A 14,458-nucleotide genomic window follows, 5' to 3' on the forward strand; every position below is an offset into this window, starting at 1 on the left:
ACTCCATTTATTTCAAATTTTTTTTATCTTACTTTCCTTTTTTAGCTCACTTAAAAAAGTTTTTTTTTTTTAATTTTTTTTTGGCTACTTTTTAATTTAACTTTCCACACGTTTAAAATTACAAAATCAAAAAACATTTTGATTTATTCTACTTATCCTTTATTTAAAACTACAAGATTTAAAAACTCGATTACTTTCTTAAACTTTATTTTAAATCAAAAGAAGACAAACAAATTAAAACGGAGGAGATTTTTATGCAGGGTATCACTTTTCAAAAAGTGTGTATAAATAAAAAAAAAATTTAAAAAGGGAAGATGACTTAATATATCCCTCAACTTTGCGATTTAAAATTAATATATTTTTCGCTATAAAAGTAACTCACAAATAACCCAAGTATATCTTTTATATCTAACAAAAATGAAAAAAAAAATTATTTCTTTTATTTTTTTAATTTTAAAAGAAAAATTCATATAAAATATATTAGATTCTTTTTACAAAATTCAGGATTAAAAAAAATGAAAAAAAAGTAGTGGTAGGTAGGTAATGATGTTACCAGACAATGGGAAGAAAACTTATTAGCCAACAACCATCCCCAACTACTAATAATAAGTCCCTTTAAAAACTCCATAACATCTATTGCTCCTGTTTTATTATTGCATTTACAAGTCACTTTCAGCATCCTAATTTGATCTTGTAAGTAGAATCCTAACTTCTTTTTTTTTTCTTTTCAAAAAGTTATTTTTTTAATTCATTTCAATCACTTATTGTAACTTTAGTTCAGTAATAAAGGTAAGTTCTGCATACATTGCATACATTGTGTAATTCTAGATTTCGCTGGTGAAATTATATTATACAAGTTTTTTTTCAAAAAAATTTATTTTTGAACTCATTTCAATCATTTATTGTAACTTTAGATTCCACTCATGAAATTATGCTAAGTATTTGTACTTTAAGGTTCTTTTGATTGAAATTGTGCTTTCCTTGTCAAGGTTCTTGTTTTTTTGGGAAATATCTGTTTGATTAATCATGGCTCAAGAAACAGTAAAGCTAGAAGAAGAGGTAAGTTGAAATTTCAATTAAAGAATGTAAAGTTAAGTTCTTTACATATTTTTTCAATGAATTATCTGCTGGTGGATCTTGAATTCTTTTGATTGTTTATTTCAGGTTGTTCTGGTTGAAGAACTTGGAAATGCTAGAGTTGTAACCTTAAATCGCCCGAAACAGTTGAATGTCATTTCACCCCAAGTGGTATGTTGAAGAATTAGAATGTTTAGAATTCTTGAAATGATCTAGTTCTTATTACACACCATTTTCAATGGATTTAAGTTATATGCACAGATAGTGTAAAGATTTTTGGTGGACCTAGTGAAGAACCTATAGGGTTCAGTAACTTTAGCTTAGATCATATATATGTGGTAAAATGTTGATTCTAAACCCATAAAGTTCCAATTACTTCCTTCCTTTCAATTTGTCTGTTTGGCTTTCACTTGGCATGAAGTTTTTAAGAAAGTAGGAGCACTAAAGATATGTAGAATATATCAAAATGTCTTTTAACCTGGCGGTCTTAAACATGTCAAGTAGAAAATTGAAATTAAAAGAGTTGTGAAAAAAAGAAAGCAACATTCTTTTTTAAACATACTAGAAAAGAAAACTTAGATAACTAAATTGAAATGGACGGAGTAATACATATCATAGAGATTTTCTTTTAATTTTTAAATACCTTATTATTGACCTGACTATGTAAATATCATTTAGAACATTGGTGCATTTCCTTTAAGTAGGTAGAACTGCTGGCAGCGAATCTCGAGAAGTGGGAGAAAGATGAGAATGCAAAATTTGTTATCATCAAGGTTTGTAATCTCTTTTTGCTCTCCAAAATTTTCAAATTTTATTGTTTCTTAAATTCTTGTAATTTCTAGCTACTCTAACAAATGATTGAGCTGAGGATTTTGAAAATGTTGTTTAACCTTGTTTTCGTTTTTCATAAAATGAACAGGGTGCTGGCCGGGCTTTTTCTGCTGGTGGGGATTTGAAAATGTTCTATAATGGCAGGAATTCAAGTAATATTTTGTAACAGTAAAAAGTTCAGTTGTTTACTTTAGACCCATGTTGCTCGGACTCTAAAAAAAAAAGACATCGGATGCGTGTCGAATCACTACTTTTGGAGGATCTGACACAGTGCTGCAGCATTTTTGGAGAGTCCGAGTGATATATATTTAGACTATTGAATTACCATTTGTTGACTGGCATTTGGAACTTGTACTTCACAGAGGATTCCTGTCTCGAAGTTGTTTATCGAATGTATTGGCTTTGCAATCACATCCATACGTACAAAAAATCCACGGTGCAGTATTCATATGCTCTTCTGAAATTCTTATATTGAAACAGAAACAAGAGTGTCGATTCTGAAAACTCGTCTGCGGCTTTTGTTTTATGCACTGTACAGGTTGCTCTTGTTCATGGAATCTCAATGGGTGGAGGTGCATCCTTAATGGCTCCAATGAAGTTCTCTGTTGTGACTGAAAAGACGGTTCGTACAAACATATCTACTACTGCATATTGTACTTTTATTTCTTCAAGTATTGCATGAACTATATTGCATCTTACTCTTGTTTTATAGGTTTTTTCCACTCCTGAAGCAAGTATAGGCTTCCACACAGACTGTGGTTTCTCATACATTCTCTCTCGGTTTCCTGGTAGACTTGGTAAGCATTAACATAGCATTGGGATAAGGATGTTATTTATGTCAGTCGAAGAACCAAGGGAGAACTTGTGATGCATTTACTATTTATTATGTAGGGGAATACTTGGGTTTAACTGGAGCGAGGCTGAACGGTAAAGAATTGGTTGCTGCTGGACTTGCCACACATTTTGTACCTTTGGAGGTGAGTTCCGATAACAAATTTCTCTTATTCTAAACACAAATCATAAAGCAAGATTTTATTTCATGGATGAAATAGAAAACACTTTATTTTCCTTAACAGACCAGACATACGTTTTAATTGGAATATCCTATCATGTAGTAGACCATAAATTTAGTTGGAATAGCTAGACTACCATCAGAATAGAGTGTTTCGAAACAATATCACCTCAATCTTACATGGGATATCAATAATACAAATAATTCTGTTTCCTTGGATAGCTCTACTTGTTGTATGCATATACTCACACCGCTTTTCTACCTAGAAGTGGTTAGTAATACTCCAGTAGATTATGTCATGAATCTCCAGGTTTCAGCATTGCCGTGACATCTTTATGGCGTTTTCTTTTTGACTTTCCTGTTACATCTTGTTGCACACTACCTTTATTGTCTGTGTTGTATTCTACTTTGTCCCATACTATATGCAACATGATATGCCTGATTGCCTGTATCGGTCGATTTAACCAATTGGTAGATAGCTGGATAACTTCTCAGATATGTTAATGAACTTGCGTTAAGAAATACAAACTACCAAGCAAAAGGTAAATAAAGTTGGGGATCAGCTGAACTTAACTTAAACCTGATTATGTTATCTATGAATTGATACAGAAGAACTCACAAATAAATTGTAGTTAGTATACCTGGGGATATTAGTCTCCAGGAGGTTTAGAACATACATGCATTCCAATCTCTTTGATATCTTATAATTCGTTGGCATTTTTCAACCAGAATATTTCGGCTAATAGCTTGGAAGTAGAGATATATCATGCAATTCATTTACATAATCAATTTGATATCCTGCAATTCCAGAATGAACTATAATACTTTGTCCTATATACTGATGAACTTGTATGTACATTATTAATTTGATGTTCTTCGAATCCCAAATGACATAAACCACTTTCTGCATAAACACTGTTGAATTTGTCTCTTGCCAAATTCCCTAGTTCACAGTAGGACTATTAACCTCTCTACCTCTTTGAGGTAGTGTAAGGTCTGCATACATTCTACCCTCCCCAGACTCCACTTAGTGGAATTTCACTGGGTATGTTGTTGTTTTCCAGTAGGACTATTACGCCAGGCAGCAGTTCAGGCACGTCCAACTGTACAGAAAAAATTGATATGGCCCCTGCAGAACTATATGCACCAAAGTATTTTAAAATATATAAATTTAAACAGTGTTCAATCTCATCAATGACTTGAGATTGTATTTTCTGTTGTTTTTTTTACGAAGTGCAGAGATGTATTAACTCAATCTGCTGTTTTTAAAATGTCAGAAACTGCCTGAGCTAGAGAAACACTTATTAAGTTTAAACACCGGTGAAGAGGCTGCTATCAGATCTGCAATCAAGGAGTTCTCAACAGATGTTCAGATCGATGAAGAAAGTATCTTGAAAAAGTAATATTTGTCTTAATTAATGCATTCTGTACTCCTTTCTTGATGAAACCAAGAGTTATCCCTTTTACCTCACACGCAGGCAGGCAATAATTGATGAGTGCTTCTCCAAGGATTCTGTTGCAGAGATTATTAGTTCATTTGTAAGATAATTTATCATTGCATTGTGAAAATTACAATTTGTGAGAGATATAACTTAAACACTTTGATGGTTACTTTCTTTTCAGGAAGCTGAGGCAGGCAAAGAAGGAAATGGTTGGATTGTGCCGGTGCTTAAAGGCCTAAAAAGATCATCCCCAACAGGTCTAAAAGTTACTCTAAGATCGGTTAGTTCCTCCTTTATATTTCATACAAAAACATCTAATACTGCGAAATCCCACTTCTCTTTTTTCTTGCCAATCCTCAGACATTCCCCCTCACCCTCCCCCGAAAAGTAAAAAATAGCAGATAAGGTGGATAAGGTTAATCAAGGATATTTTCCTGCAAAAATATAGTGATGGTTCATATAATTATTTTTTTTCTGAGTCCTTATAGTCTATCATAGAGTGGACCATCGAAATGGTCACATTCACTTCGTATTTGATAAAGCAGCTCTCAATTTCTCTAGTGCTGAAATAGTCTATCTTCTTCAAACTTGTCCTCAATGTAAAGAAGCCAAGACATTCAAACTTATGCAAAATAGCACCTAAATGTGAATTAGGACAAAAGAATTGTTGTTTCATTTGAATTCTAGTGGCGCAGACTACACTTGTTCAACTTTTCATGTTACTAGTAGGTTCATTGTGAGACTGGATTTGTGCAAACAACATCCGTGCCCTAATAAGTTGTAGATGGAGCTTTCTTTGAAGGATATGGTGAAAATATTACATCAGTTATACATTTCAAGTTTTTCCAGTCGTGCATTGACATGCTTAACTTATTAATGAGTGTGTAAAAGGGGAAGATATGTTTAATCATAATCCTGTGATGCATATTTAGTAGCAATTTGATGAGTTTTTAGATTCCTATTAATGTTACATTGCTAATTGTTAAGTTCCATAACATAATTTTCTGGTCTTCTCTCATGCTATATACTCTGTATCTGTTTTATATATGTTCAAATATTTTCAGATTCGGGAAGGGAGGAAGCAAACTTTATCTGAATGTCTGAAGAAAGAATTCAGAATTACAATCAATACACTAAGATCGAGAATATCTGGTGATGTCTATGAGGTAATCACTGAAATGCTGTTCAGCTTTTGATATAATTGATCTTCATGACTCTAATTTGCATTCCGTCTCTTATTGTGAAGGGTATCAGGGCTCTTACCATTGACAAGGACAATTCTCCAAAAGTATGACTCTCTCTTTCTCACACACACACACTATACACACGTTTTCGAAGACATTTTGTGTTTTGATCATGTTGCATTCTTACGTTTTGGGAAATTAAAGCATTTTTTGATGATTTATGTAATGGATTTAAATGAGATTTAGAACATCTGCTCATTGAGATCTTTACACTAACTCTGCTCTCTTTGCTTCCTCCCCGCCTTGGGACATTATTGTCTAACCTGCAATTAATCATCCTCAGTGGGACCCTCCAACTCTTGAAAAGGTTGAGGACGAGCGAGTCAACCTCGTTTTTGAGCCATTTGAAGAAGATTTGGAGCTCAAGGTTTCAGAAAATGAACAAGACAGGTATGAACTGGTGCAATCTCGTTGTAGGACTCGAACTCCTTTAGGTTTGACTTATTTACCTTGAATCACAGTTATCCTTTCCTAGATTTCTGCACTTCTGTCTGTATTGATTTCATGCCTAGACTTGAAAGTATTACCAGATCTTAGCTGCTCTTGATGGTGTATCTTAGAACCACGCTGACTGACATGTTTCATCTGTGTCTGTTAATCATCAAAACTACATTACTCAACACATACTGTGTATACAATTGTTCTTGCTTAAGGTTGTATCCGAAAAAAGAAGAATCGTGATTAACTTCATCGTTGCACGTGATCTGATCAACAGGTGGGATGGAAAGTATGAAGATTCAGCATATTGCCATCAGTGAAAAATCAGAGTACACGATCAGTTTAATAGCGTTGGCCGTTGGTCTTATAGTCCTTGTTATTTTAGCATACTCTTGCTGGTGCTGCATGCTTCCATCAAAATTATTTTCTGATGTAATAGGTTTATAACAATAATCAATAAACTCGATTCTCGGAAGAAACTGTTTGTTCTGTACTATCTTCTTCACATTTTAATAATGGTTTTGGCTTATTTATGTTTCTCTTATCATTTACAAGAGAGAGAGAGAGAAAGGATAATAATATCCAAATCCACATAATTTATTGTGTGTCCTAATCCCCTCACTATACCCGAGGTTATGAATTATTTTCTCCTGAATAAAATGGATAATAAACTATTAAAGAAGTAATGGTACCTTAAAATTCAATAATTTCAGCAAATTCAAAAGGCAGCAACGAAATCATACAAACTCAACTTTCTTTGTAAGAAAAAAAGGGAGGAATTTTTATTGAGAAAATTGAGGAGAAACCTCTATTCATAGCCAACAAAGAGTAGTGTCAAAAGGCGTGCTAATTGTGTCTTATCGGAGATGTCACAACTCTTTGAAAAAGGGACAACCTTGCAGAAAGGTCATAACTCTTTGAAAAAGGAATAACCTTTTAGAAAGGTTATAATCCTTTGAAAAAGGAATAACTATTCAAAAAAGTCACAATCCTTTGAAATAGGCATGACCTTTCAGAATGGTCACAATTATTTAGAAAAGACACAACTATTAAAGGTCGCATCCCTTTGAAAAAATCACAATCTTTCATTTCTCATTCATATCTTTAAAACCCAACAAAAACTGTGTTTGGATATATATAGTCTACTTTTGGGTGTGTGATTCAGTTTAATATTGTGAGAACATATATCAGACAAATTGTAGCTACTGTTCTGATATGCCATGACTTGCTAAGGCATTTATATGATGACGCAACTGTGTGAACTATGAACTATCATATCTATAAGGTGTTTTTGATGTGATTCCGTAACATCACATGCCTGTGAAGCCATGGTCGGATTTGAGGCGTTACAGTTTAATACGGAGAAACTTGATTTCATATTCTCTAAAGTTCTATACAAATTCTTTAATCAGAAAGAATTCGATTCAGATGTAAAGTAGAAAAAACATATTACAAAAGGGAAAAATCTATCCATATTGTCTTGTGTGAATAATAATTTCTTAGATATATGACAAAGTCTTGCTACTACGTACAGTTTTTTTCATCTTCATATTTATTTTAAAATACATAGCAAATCTAACACGATTAATGTTGCTTTTGCTTGAGAATCTTGCCAAACAACTCTTAAGGCAAAGAAAAAGGATGCTTCTCAACTCCACTAACGGTTGAGTATGAAGGGTTGCCTTGGGCTATTTGTTGTAAGTTATTTAAATATTTAGGTTAATAAGACCATCTTAGATATACGAGACATAATAAATTTTACTATGAATAATTGAAGGAAGAATTAACATAAATAATTGTCCACCCAACTGATTAAATTAAAAATAGTCGACGGACGTCTAATATTATGTATAATTCATATATAATATATGTATAATCTATATATACTGGCTAGAAAAAGTAAATATTATATTGCCCGGACACAAATTAATCCAAACACTTATTTCACTAAAAGAAATAGAATAGGTGAAAATTTTATTTTATAAAACATATAGTATTGTGGAAAATTATTAGTCTTACATGATTTTTTCCAGTACACAAACCTCACAAACAAAGCAATTTAAAGCAAAAGACAATTCTTTCTTTAGAATAGGTGATTCCTCCTAAAGAAGTTACTTCAACACATGTGTTACATGATTCCAAGAATTTTAGTAAAACCTTTTTTTTTTGTCTTCTTTATATATATATGTAGTCTTTATCAACAGTATAGCACAAATTCTCATCCCCTTGAGGACAAAAATTACCTTTTTGAGGTTCTTTGTCTTTATTACTTGCTTTCTTCATTTTTTGTGCTTTGTATTTTTATCTCATTTGACTTGCTTTTTTTTTTCCTTCCCTATGAAGTGCTAATTAGGTGAAAAATGGGTCCACGTTTGTTGCATGGGACTCTTCATGCTACCATTTTTGAAATTGATAAGATAAGGACCGGTTGTGCTGATTGTTGTGGACCGGTAAGTTTTCTAGTCGAACTATATATACATATGCAAAAGAAATTATAAATTGAGGTAATGATAAAAACACATCTGAAGTATCATGTTTTTGTGAGTTTCTTATCTGATTTATGAGGTTTTCACTTTTCCAACCTGGATAATTACTAGTTATCCATCAAAACACACATTAATTGTTAGTTGTTCCCTTTTTCAATATGAAATATCACCATCGTTTGGTAGGAAAAGAGAATAAATAGCTAAGATATGTTTTGATAAATAGTTGGTGATAGTTCAAATAGAAAAAGTAAGTACACCTAAATTATCAGATAGAAAACTCATAAAAATGTGATACTTCAGATATACTTTTTACCATTATCTCTTTTAAGTTTTATTCATACAATCATAATTATTCTGATTCCACCGATTCTAGATATTAAATTTGCCTCCATAATTTGTCAATGCACAATGCAAAAAAGAGAGAAAAAACAAAGTTAATTTGTGTACTTGTTTGCTCATTGCACATGGTTAAGAGGCATATTTGTAGTAAAACTATGAAATGATGATTCAAAGTTAATGAACTCATTCAATTTTTTATAATGCCTTCTAATGAGCTAGATGGATTAATGATGATGAGTATGACTGCTCGTGGTGTATTCCAAAGTATCAAAGGTTTTCGAGGCTAACACCTCCCAATTACATGACCTATAAGAAATTAAAGGGCTTATCGTCGCACCTATAGAATCAAAGCCTTTTGAAGCACCATTAGCTAGGTGAGAGTAGATCCTTAGTTGTAGCAAATAGGAAAGATACAAAGGTGCATGCCACACTCACGAGAGACATATTATTGTTGATTATAACTTGGAGTGATATTTTGTATACATACAAGGGTTGTATGCCTTAGAAATTTATTCAATAGTATAGTAATTCAAGATATAAAAATGACAAAAATCTACCCATGTGACACAAGCACTTGTTGTTTTATTTGCCCATGGAGGTGATGCAACATATAGCTAATGGTTATTAAGTTGGTTTATTTGTGCGAGTAACCGGAAAGATTTACTATTTACTTTTTCTAGTCGATATACATAAATTATACACTCATTATGCACGATCATACACATATTATACATGGATAAGCATATATTATACATCTACCGGCTAATTTAGTTCAATCAATTGGATGAACAACTATTTAGGTTAATTCTTCTATTAAAAAAATAAAAATAAAAGTTTGTACTAATATGCTAGTGGAACTAATAATTCTTATATAATTCCCTACTTGTGGTTTAAAAGGGTATATCAGCATGCGCCCATAACACTAATAGAAATTACTAAAACTGTGAAGCCTAACAAGTATTGCTTAAGGTTTAGGCTGCATGTAGTAATTAAATTTGGGACATTACTACAAATGAATTCTCAATATACTTGGTGACACATATGTATGTGCTTATTAATTTTTGATCTATTTTATAGCCTCTAGCATTTTTCTAAATCTCCATATCTTTACTTATAGACATCTCCTCAGCAAGTATCAAAAAAAGTTTTGAACAATGTCAAGAAATTGTTCTTCTGCGCGCCAAAGGTACCGTCTTTAATATAACTACCTTGTTCCTATATTTATTACTCTCTGTCCCAATTTATGTGACAAACTTTCCTTTAGTCCATCACAAAAAGAACGACATTTCCTAATTTGGTCAAGAAGTGTTTTAGACGACAAATTTCAAAGTTTTCTTTCTCTTGAACTTTGTTCCAAGACAAATTGTGTCACATAATTGGGACGGAGAAAACACTTTTGTATTGACTTGTCAGTATAAGTTGTGTCCTTTATATATGCACTTTAAACCTTTCACAATCTATGTTACTTATATTGCAGATTTCTGCTACAAAATTTTATGCAACCATAGATTTAGATAAGGCTAGAGTTGGACGAACCAGAATCGTGGAAAATGAGCCTTCCAACCCTCACTGGAATGACACATTTCGATTATACTGTGCACATGAGGTCTCTTACATCATTTTTACAGTAAAAGATGAGAATCCTATTAGTGCAACACTAATTGGAAGAGCTTATCTCCCTGTTGAGGAAGTGTTGAATAGATATGTAGTCGATAGATGGGTACCGATAGTAGATGAAGAGAGACATCCTATAAGTGGTCATTCAAAAATCCATGTAAGGTTGCAGTTCTTTAGCGTAAAGCAAGACAGTAATTGGTCAAGAGGCATTACCTCCCCTGCATTTGGAGGAATCCCGTATACGTTTTTCAAGGAGAGACAGGGGTGTCAAGTTACACTTTACCCTGATGCAGACATTTCAGACGATGATATCACAAATTATCTCAAGTCACAAGGACTTTTCGAACCTCAGAGATGTTGGGAAGACATTTTTGATGCAATCAATAATGCAAAGCACTTGATTTATATAGCTGGATGGTCTGTGTACACGAAAATTACCTTGATAAGAAATCCAAAAAGGCCAAAGATAGGCGGAGAACTTACTCTCGGGGAGCTCTTGAAAAAGAAGGCAAGTGAGGGTGTTAATGTTCTTTTGTTAGTTTGGGATGATAGAACTTCAGATGAGATACTAAAAAGAGAAGGACTAATGTCAACTCATGATCAAGAAACCGCGGATTATTTTAAGAACACGGATGTCCATTGTTGCCTATGTCCGCGTAATCCTGATAGTGGAAAGACAATGATTCAGGGGTTTCAAGTTGGTACAATGTTTACTCATCATCAAAAGACGATTGTTGTAGACACTGAAATTCCAGGAGGGATGTCACATAAAAGAATGATAGTAAGTTTTCTTGGTGGTATTGATCTTTGTAATGGTCGATATGATTCTCGGGATCATTCCTTATTCAGGACATTGGACACGGTACATAAGCAAGATTTCTATCAGCCATGCTTTCCAGGCTCTTCAATCGCGAAAGGTGGTCCAAGAGAGCCTTGGCATGACATTCATTGTAAGCTAGAAGGACCTGTTGCTTGGGATGTCATGTATAATTTTGAACAAAGGTGGAGGAAGCAAATTGGAAATAGATTTATCTATTCAATCAACGAGCTTGATAAGTTTATTATTCGTCCAACGGAAGTTACAGCATCAAGGGATAGAGAAACCTGGAATGTTCAAATATTTCGATCCATTGATGGTGGTGCTGTTATTAACTTCCCTGAAAACCCCGAAGAAGCTTCTGAGGTAGGCCTTGTTACTGGAAAAAATAACGTCATTGATCAAAGTATCCACGATGCATACATCAGTGCCATTCGTCGAGCTAAGAATTTCATTTACATAGAAAACCAATACTTTATTGGAAGTTGCTATGGTTGGAAACCTGCAGAAGATATCAAGCTCGAGGACATCGGAGCTTTGCATCTTATCCCAAAGGAGATCTCACTTAAGATTGTGAGCAAGATTCAAGCAGGGGAGAGATTTACGGCCTACATTGTTCTTCCAATGTGGCCAGAAGGTATACCGGAAAGTGATTCTGTTCAGGCAATTTTAGATTGGCAAAAAAGAACAATGGAAATGATGTACACAGACATATGCAAAGCCATTAAGGCTAAGGAAATTATTGCTGATCCTAGAGATTACTTGACATTCTTCTGTCTTGGAAACCGTGAAGTCGAAAAGCCTGGAGAATACAAACCTCCTCAGAAACCAGTTCCTGATACTAATTATGCAAGAGCTCAAGAATTCAGGCGCTTTATGATTTATGTTCATTCAAAAATGATGATCGGTGAGTGAACAATATACTACTTCTGTTTCAATTTATTTGTCTTACTTCCCGTTTTAATCAGAATGTCTCTTTCCCCTTTTAGCAACTCTTTAACTCTAACTTTCCACATGACATGTTTAAGACCGCGAGATTAAAGAACATTTTGGTATATTGTCCGTATTTATAGTTTAAGACTACAATATTCAAAAGTCGTCTTTACTATCTTAAACTTTGTCAAGTCAAAAACCAGAAAAACAAATAGAAATAGTTGATCAAACTAACTAATGCTTGCTTCTTTTGTTCTTTCATGCAGTTGATGATGAATACATCATAATTGGATCAGCTAACATCAACCAAAGGTCAATGGATGGTGCAAGAGATTCTGAGATTGCTATGGGTGGCTACCAACCATTTCATCTTGCATCTAATCAACCACCTAGAGGGAAAATATATGGTTTTCGAATGTCCTTATGGTGTGAGCATCTAAACTATGCAGATGATTCTTTCGCGGATCCCTCGAGTCTAGAATGTGTTAGGAAAATAAATGGTATGGCTGATGAGAGCTGGAAACTTTATTCAAGTGATACATTTGATCTAGATCTTCCAGGCCACCTTCTTCGTTACCCTATCGATATTTCGATCACTGGACAGATTACAACACTTCCTGGATTCAAGTTCTTCCCAGACACAAAAGCTGCTGTTCTTGGCAACAAATCTCAGTATCTCCCACCTATTCTCACTACATGATGTACATTTATAGCATGGTAGTACAAACCAAGAACATGTAATAGTTGTAAATGTGACACTTTGGAATTTATCTTTTTGAGTAACATTTACTACTTACCAAAAACTACAAGTAATCACACTACATAAAAAGGGTCGAAAACCAACTGACGGCCTCAGGTTTTTGCCTAAAAATAACGGACTCGACTATGTCAGCAAATGGTGGGCCGGCTTAAGAAAACCAACGAACTCTCTCAGTTTTTCTCGGTTAAAACCGATGATCTCGAGCCCAAGTATTTGCTATGACATTGAACAATTCAACCATCAGCTAGAACACACAGGTTCTTTGATGAAATAATTCCGTTGTTTTTAATTTATACTCCTCAAGCTGTAGTTTTGCACTTCAAAACCCGGCGGAAACCCTCAGTTTTCGCTAAAAATGTTAGAACCGAAATAATTAGGTGTCATGTGGAAATTAGCAAAGCAAACCTCGAAAGATCATGAGTAAGAAGATAAACGAGAAATATACCAAGATACACAAACATTTAATATGGTTCGGTCAACCATCCTACTTCCACAAGAGGAGATGAACAATTCACTATATTAATATGAGAGTACAAAATATGGAGAGAAATAACTCACACAATTCACTCGAAATAAAAAGAGGTACACACAGGTGATAACATTACACTTGTGTCTCACCATTTTTTCCCCCCACACAAAACTCTCAAAGCCTTAAGGCTACATTGTGAATGTTGTTTGCAACAAATTTTAAATAAATAGAAAATAAATCAAGGGCCATTAGTGGCGTATTTCTCGAACTAGGAGATTTAGATTTGATCTCTTTATGAATAATTCATGAATTTGCAAAATATTCGTGATGCCTTTTAGGGTAGAGTAGCCTCTAAGAAAACCCTAACTGAAATAGACTCGTCGTCTTGTAGAGTCGTACAAAATTTCGATATCTACAAATGCTTCCAAGAAAGAAGGAATGAGACTCTATTTATAGAGTCATAAACCTTTTCATACAAGAAAAAAGACTAGCGTACTTTGTGTTTTCTTTTAAGAAAAAAAATCCAATTATTCTAGAAAAATCAGAAAAAACACCAAAATAAAAATAAAAATGAGGGAGTCCGTAGGTTTTCTTTTAGAAGAGCAACTTCTTTTATAGTTTCTGTGCAATTTTGTGCGCAAAAATAACATTTGTCGGTTTTCTTGAAGTCCGTCGATTTTAAGGGTTTTCTTTTTTGGTAGTGTCAAGTTATGAAGGTGGTTTATATTTCATGTTACATATTTATGTCTATGAAATATGTATGTTTAAGTAAGAGGAAATGGAAAAGAGAAAAACTTTGTTCTTTTCCATTTCCTCATTCAACGCACACATTTTCTCTCCTCTTACATGAATTGTTACAAGAACTACTTTTACGATTTTACCCTTATCACTTTCATTTTTTGGTTCCAATACCTGTTTGAGGTCTGACTCATTCGAGTTCGTGGAGATAAGTTTCACTTTCCTACTATAAGCAACTTTATTCTCAGAAATCGA

General features: G+C 33.7%; 2 protein-coding genes across 3 annotated transcripts; both read left to right on the forward strand.

Annotated features, from left to right (window-relative positions):
• Positions 1-582: 582 nt before the first annotated feature.
• LOC129871263 (3-hydroxyisobutyryl-CoA hydrolase-like protein 5) lies at positions 583-6,573 on the forward strand. 2 transcript variants are annotated; one of them, XM_055946168.1, is made up of 16 exons: positions 583-693; positions 990-1,059; positions 1,165-1,248; positions 1,782-1,850; positions 1,997-2,060; positions 2,271-2,344; positions 2,447-2,530; positions 2,621-2,705; positions 2,800-2,885; positions 4,198-4,319; positions 4,399-4,459; positions 4,544-4,642; positions 5,427-5,528; positions 5,609-5,650; positions 5,890-5,996; positions 6,322-6,573. In XM_055946168.1, the coding sequence occupies exons 2-16, from the start codon at positions 1,027-1,029 to the stop codon at positions 6,362-6,364; spliced, it is 1,155 nt and encodes a 384-aa protein (XP_055802143.1). In that variant the 5' UTR covers positions 583-693; positions 990-1,026; the 3' UTR covers positions 6,365-6,573. The 2 variants fall into 2 exon arrangements, with proteins under 2 accessions (XP_055802143.1, XP_055802144.1); XM_055946169.1 differs by lacking the exon at positions 583-693 and adding an exon at positions 760-789.
• Positions 6,574-8,267: 1,694 nt separating this feature from the next.
• LOC129871681 (phospholipase D alpha 1-like) lies at positions 8,268-13,019 on the forward strand. Its single transcript, XM_055946638.1, has 5 exons — positions 8,268-8,296; positions 8,388-8,494; positions 9,987-10,055; positions 10,347-12,210; positions 12,503-13,019. The coding sequence occupies exons 2-5, from the start codon at positions 8,405-8,407 to the stop codon at positions 12,934-12,936; spliced, it is 2,457 nt and encodes an 818-aa protein (XP_055802613.1). The 5' UTR covers positions 8,268-8,296; positions 8,388-8,404; the 3' UTR covers positions 12,937-13,019.
• Positions 13,020-14,458: the final 1,439 nt, after the last annotated feature.

The sequence above is a fragment of the Solanum dulcamara genome, chromosome 10 (genome assembly GCF_947179165.1).
Source record: "Solanum dulcamara chromosome 10, daSolDulc1.2, whole genome shotgun sequence".
Lineage (NCBI taxonomy): Eukaryota > Viridiplantae > Streptophyta > Magnoliopsida > Solanales > Solanaceae > Solanum > Solanum dulcamara.

Bases quoted from the DNA above. Each gene is read 5' to 3' on its own strand.
- LOC129871263 (XM_055946168.1), top strand. From the start codon at position 1,027: ATGGCTCAAGAAACAGTAAAGCTAGAAGAAGAG. The intron at 1,249-1,781 runs GTATGTTGAAGA...TCCTTTAAGTAG, and splicing joins ATGTCATTTCACCCCAAGTG to GTAGAACTGCTGGCAGCGAA. The intron at 2,531-2,620 runs GTTCGTACAAAC...CTTGTTTTATAG, and splicing joins CTGTTGTGACTGAAAAGACG to GTTTTTTCCACTCCTGAAGC.
- LOC129871681 (XM_055946638.1), top strand. From the start codon at position 8,405: ATGGGTCCACGTTTGTTGCATGGGACTCTTCATGCTACCATTTTTGAA. The intron at 10,056-10,346 runs GTACCGTCTTTA...CTTATATTGCAG, and splicing joins TGTTCTTCTGCGCGCCAAAG to ATTTCTGCTACAAAATTTTA. The intron at 12,211-12,502 runs GTGAGTGAACAA...TCTTTCATGCAG, and splicing joins TCATTCAAAAATGATGATCG to TTGATGATGAATACATCATA.